Here is a 6,000-nt window from a genome sequence, read left to right on the forward strand (position 1 = left end):
CTGAGGGTAAGAGTAAGGACACTGGCAAACATTTTTGACTACAATGGGAAAAAGGGGGCCCCTACAATGTACTTAGTTAGCTACTCGTAGGGAAGGTAAACTATGTAGAGAAAAAGTGTAGCAAACTCCAAGGGCATAGATAATCCCTAGATCAGAATCTAAACAAAGTGATAGACCCTCCACAACATTCAAATAAATGTGTGCTGAAACGGCGAGTTATACAAAAATTCTTCAATCTTTTTATTTTGATTATAGTATATTTTTTTTGTTATTTTTATCCTTTGTTTAAATTTCATTTACTTATTTATTTCATTTTTCACACTTAAAAAACATTTATATATAATACATAATGTTCAAACACAAGCAAGAAATTGGTTATTTACAACTAAAGACGTACAAAGACAATAAGTGAAAACAGAAAAATTACATAACCACAATTTCATATTCCCGCAAAAAATGTCAAATGTCGCGGACATTAGAAGCACCGACCGATCAGAACCCCCGTCCGAGCGCACGAGAGTCCAAAGACGAAGGTTATGGGAAGCCTGCCCCACGTGAACCTATATCTGGCGGATGCACTGATATCAATACGCTAAGTGTTTATATAATAAAATATTCCCATCCAGCACATGTGCCGGCGTCACTGCATCAAGTGCATATTTACTACAAAGAAACTGATCACGACATTTGACATTTTTTGCGGGAATACGATCAGAAAAATAGGATGTTGCCCTGAAAGATTGCAAATAATAATCGTCGGATATCTGAGGTTATATCACTTTTTCTATTTATATAAAATGTACGAATGACGGTCACCTGACGAAGGCCTTGGGCCGAAACGCGCGTAGTTCCATTCAACCGCATTGCCTTCACCAATTATTCCAACGACTGAATATCTCGTATATCACTGGGTTAATTTGTTTTTGAAATTGTGGTTATGTAATTTTTCTGTTTTCACTTATTGTCTTTGTACGTCTTTAGTTGTAAATAACCAATTTCTTGCTTGTGTTTGAACATTATGTATTATATATAAATGTTTTTTAAGTGTGAAAAATGAAATAAATAAGTAAATGAAATTTAAACAAAGGATAAAAATAACAAAAAAAATATACTATAATCAAAATAAAAAGATTGAAGAATTTTTGTATAACTCGCTGTTTCAGCACACATTTATTTGAATGTTGTGGAGGGTCTATCACTTTGTTTAGATTCTGATCTAGGGATTATCTATGCCCTTGGAGTTTGCTACACTTTTTCTCTACATAAACATTTTTGACTAGCCTGGATTAGGCACGCTGCACAAACGGTATGGCCATCCTTCCCGGATTAGGCATACAACTTTTTTCTGCTCACAGAAATGCTACAATATCCAGAACAGAAGCTGGGTATCCCAGCTGTTTAACCCATATAATGACCCTGTTGTCAGTGGTGAGGACGGACTGGTGGGTGCCAACTCAAAGGGTGTCGAGCAATCGCAGACATTTATTGTTTTTATAATCATTTCTAATCATTAATAGATGATATCGTTCTCCCAGTTTTTATGTAAGATTGACCCTGACCAGGCAGCTAATTGGTCCAGATATAAGAATGCTGGGGCAGATTTTAATCATTTATAACAGAGCTGTCCTTGGGCGGCCATGTATTGGAGGAAAGTGGCAGGCTTCGATGGAGAGAAATCCATTAAATTGCTACTTTTGGGGTACTTGAAACCGATCTAACACCCTATCAGACATCTGTGGTGGTATTAATTCTTGCAAAGCACTGCCTACTGTGAGCCTGGATGAAAGGTCCGATGCAGAAAAACAAAGACTGGTTGAGAGACGCTGCAACTTGCAAAAATATGGCGTCATACTTTGCCATGATGCAGGCTCTGCAGTGTAGACACCAGGACACTAGGGATCCTACAAGGAATGATCTATGTGTGCAGCAGGAGTGAGTCAAATGTGCTCTGAAGAGCTGGTAACTCTCAATGAGCAATGTCCATGAAACTTTCAAACTGGAACAGTGTAGATTCCGACTCTATGAATGTCTCTTTATCCAACTAGTTTCTGAGGGAGCAGTTAAACAGTGATCAGTGGTATCTCTCTGCAACCATCTATATGTTGAGCACTAAATGTGTTGTGTTGTGTCTCACTTTAACTCTGTTACACATTCTGCATAAAGACGACATCTGATGGCACCTTACAAGCTTTTATTGGAAAGGAATGACTTAGCGATGTTTGTTTGTGCCTTTCTTTCCATTTATAGGGTTTGGTGTTACATGCTTTGAATGTTCTCGTTAATAAAAAATCTACCTAAAGTTTAAAAAACAAACAGCCACTATAAAACCATGACCCATACATGAGAAGGTATGCTGAAAAATGATCACGTACACATGATTATGCTGGAACATGCCATTTTCATAAAAAAAAAAATTGCCAATGCAGATCAGCAACTTTTGTTTCAATTTTGTTGGTGCTCAACCATCAGTAGCAAGCATTGGCAAAGCCAAATGGTCAGCTAATGCCTTTGAAAGGAATTACCTGTTGGCGTTGCCATTGCTTGTTAAGAATGTGACCCACCCTCTTAAACTGGCATGAAATTAGGCAATGCATTTGGTACAGTGTGTGATAGTAGTGAAATGGCAGTATACCCATCTACATACCGAAATGAACAAACCTGTCTTTTCAGTATAAATTAACTATGTGATAAGGATTGATCTTTGTTAATCCCATAAATGTCTTACTAATAAACCAATGACCCTTGTCTTTCCCTTATGGCTTTATAATAATGTTAATGTTTAAATCCTACAGGGAATGGAACTGTGATGGATTCCGGAAGGTGCATCAACCAGAGCTCCTACTGTGGAAAGGATGCTTAGCACACTGTCACTGGTGCAACCGGAGCGTCCAGTCGAGGACTGATCTATCCATCGTTTGTAAACAGATTTGAGTGAATGGTCAATCTAAAGAATGAACACCGGAAACTTTCATCATCAATTCAGATATGATAAAACATCAGGAAGTTCATAAAGAACAAAGTCCAAGTTGTAGAAAGAAGCAAGAAAAAATGCTACAGCAACGGCAGATGTAGTGGAGCAACAGAGTGTGAGCACCAGGAGACACCCCGTCAAACAACCTTAGAAGTGCTGTGATGTGCAAAAACATCTGGATACACATCCAGTCTTTTGGAACCCCATAGTTTAATGACAGGATTTGTAAATCAATGAACAATGCGGACCCGTAACAATCCAAACTTGACAATAACCCAAAGGAATGGGCAGTCCAAATCAAACAGACGTGGGAAAAAACTGGATATTGGCTCAAATATTCAATCTAGTCCAAATGTCCATTCTAGAGAGAAAAATGTCCATTCTTCAGAGAAATCTTTCAAGTGTGATCAGTGTGAGCGGAGTTTTACTCGAAATACACAACTAACCATACACTTGAGGACCCACACAGGAGAGAAACCATATACATGTAATGAATGTGGCAAACGTTTCAGCATAAAAGCAGTTCTTGTAACACATACAAAAAAGCATAAAGGTGAGAAACCATATGCATGTAGTGAATGTAAGAAAAGTTTTTGTCTTAGTTCTGAACTACTTGTACATATGAGGAATCATACAGGAGAGAAACCCTATGAATGTAGCGAATGTGGGAAAAGGTTCACTGTGCACTCAATTCTTGTGCGGCATCAAATGATGCACAAAGGAGTAAAACCCCATCTGTGCAAGGAATGTGGGAAGAGATTTTATGTTCGCTCAGTTTTGTTAAAGCACCAAAGAATACATAAACAACGGGAGCGATCACATGTGTGTGGTGAATGTGGGAAAACGTTTGCTGACAAGCCAACGTTTGTAAGACATCAGAAGTTGCACACAGGAGAGAAACCCTACCAGTGCTCTCAGTGTGGGAAATGTTTTGCTGAAAAAAATTATCTTACGAAACATCAGGTGATACATTCAGAGGTGAAACCCTACCCGTGTGATACATGTGGACGCAGGTTTAATGATGGCTCGGGTCTAGCACGACATCAAAAACTCCACATGAAGATTAAGCCCTATCCCTGCGGTCAGTGTGAAAAAGCCTTCACCGAGAAAGCGTTGCTTCAGACACACCTGAGAAGTCATTCTGGAGAAAGGCCCCATGTTTGTCAGGAATGTGGAAAGAAATTTGGTGTCCGCTCATGTCTTGTTAGACATTTAAAAATACACACAGGAGAAAAACCTCATCAGTGCACTAAGTGTCAGATGTGTTTTGTCCTCAAATCCGGGCTTGTAAACCATCAGGTAGTTCACGCAGAAGAGAAGCAATATGCATGTGAAGAATGTGGGCAACGGTTCAGTCTTAGATCCACAATGCTGAATCACGTTAAAATTCACACAAGAGAGAAACCTTTTGCTTGCAGCGAATGTGACAAAAGCTTTGCTGTTCATTCTACTCTGAAAGTACATCAGAAAACACACACAGGAGAAAAACCCTTTCCATGTGATGAATGTGGAAAAAGATTCAGTCGGGCTTCGGAGTTAGGCTTACACAAGAGATTACACACAGGAGAGAAGCCTTATCCATGTACTGAATGTGACAAGAGTTTTATCAACACTTCGTTCCTTATTAGACATTTAAGAAGCCACACAGGAGAGAAGCCCTACAAATGTTCTGAGTGTTGTTCAAGTTTTGGTTGCAAGCAGTCTCTTGTAAAACACCAGTTACTTCACATAAGGCTCAAACCCTATACCTGTAAGAAATGTGGCCAACAACAATGTGCCACTGATAATTCCTCTTCTCAAGAACACCGCAAAGAACATGAAAAAGAGAAACCCTATAAATGTAAGGAATGTGACAAAAGCTTCTGCTCAAATGAAGCTCTTGAAAGGCATCAACAAATCCACACAGAAGGGAGACCGTATAAATGCGCTGAATGTCCTAAAAGCTTTCAGTACCAGAACCCATTCTTAAAGCATCAGAGACTGCACGCCCAAGAGAAAAAGTTAAAATGATTTCAAGAGGATGGTGAACTGATCAAGCAGAATATTGCAATGTTCAATTAGAGTTGCTAGGAAACTAAAGGGAGGGTGAAAGAAAAATGCAAAATCAGCAATCTGCAATAAAAAAAACATTATATTGTGTGACATTTCTCATTTGAAGACATAACATTATTGAACACCAGGAGATTAACAGTGCAGTCTACAGGACATATCAAGATGTTTGGCAGGCTTAGTAAATTGTTATTTTCCTGCTTTCATAGCCAAAAACTATTAGCAAGGACAATTGTTTGACCTCTTTACCTGCCAAGTGATGAGTAAATTACTTTGCCAGTGACTGTGTCCTTTAAATTTCTTGAATTATGAGAGTCTGGGCCCTTTTTTCAGTGACCTGGTTCTGACCTCTGTGCGGACTATGATTCAAATCACTCCGTATATGAAACCAGGTAAATGCAATGCTCCAAGTGGTGTTGTTTTAGTAATAGGGACGTAGCGTTTAGCAGTATTTATCTGATGTGCCTTATTAATTGCCTAATTTGTATGTTATTGTATGTATGACTGCCTCACTCTAGCCTGAACAGTTGACAGGGCACTGGAGCAGGCACAAATATGCGATGAGGTCCCATCATGAGTGTAATACTGGCTTATTAGCCAATAGTGCTTCACTTTCGGACACTTTGAAGTCTGAACCTATAATGGAAAATAAAACTACAAGCCTCAGAAAGCAGAATGTTGCTGACTAAAATGTCCAGAGAGGCTGAGGGTAGGGTGGGCCCGGGTGAGGCTGGTGGCTCCACTTCTAGATCCTCATTGAAAGAAGAGACGATTTGGAAGAGTCTTTACTGGCAGATTGAGAACCTGTCACTAACACTGTAATAGGGCATTACGGATGAAAGACTTGCCTATGAAATCATGGTAGGGCTGGTTACCAGTTAGTCACATGTCAGTGACTGACCAATTCATTGTGCTGGGAAGAGTCTGTCACGTGTTGGGACCACGTGTGAAACACCTACAGTGCTGGAGAAGAATCTGGG

At 39.5% G+C, this 6,000-nt stretch overlaps 1 protein-coding gene across 3 annotated transcripts in view; it reads left to right on the plus strand.

Moving 5' to 3' along the window:
• LOC147725719 (uncharacterized) overlaps positions 1-5,301 on the plus strand; it is a 454,500-nt gene extending 449,199 nt beyond the window's left edge. For all 3 annotated transcript variants that reach the window (XM_086964412.1, XM_086964411.1, XM_086964413.1), the window contains exon 3: positions 2,793-5,301. In XM_086964412.1, coding sequence (XP_086820538.1) covers positions 3,212-4,981 — 1,770 coding nt within the window. In that variant the 5' untranslated portion in view covers positions 2,793-3,211 and the 3' untranslated portion in view covers positions 4,982-5,301. The remainder of the gene's footprint in view (positions 1-2,792) is intronic.
• Positions 5,302-6,000: the final 699 nt, after the last annotated feature.

The sequence above is a fragment of the Lissotriton vulgaris genome, chromosome 3_2, assembly GCF_964263255.1.
Source record: "Lissotriton vulgaris chromosome 3_2, aLisVul1.2, whole genome shotgun sequence".
In the NCBI taxonomy this organism is placed as follows: domain Eukaryota; kingdom Metazoa; phylum Chordata; class Amphibia; order Caudata; family Salamandridae; genus Lissotriton; species Lissotriton vulgaris.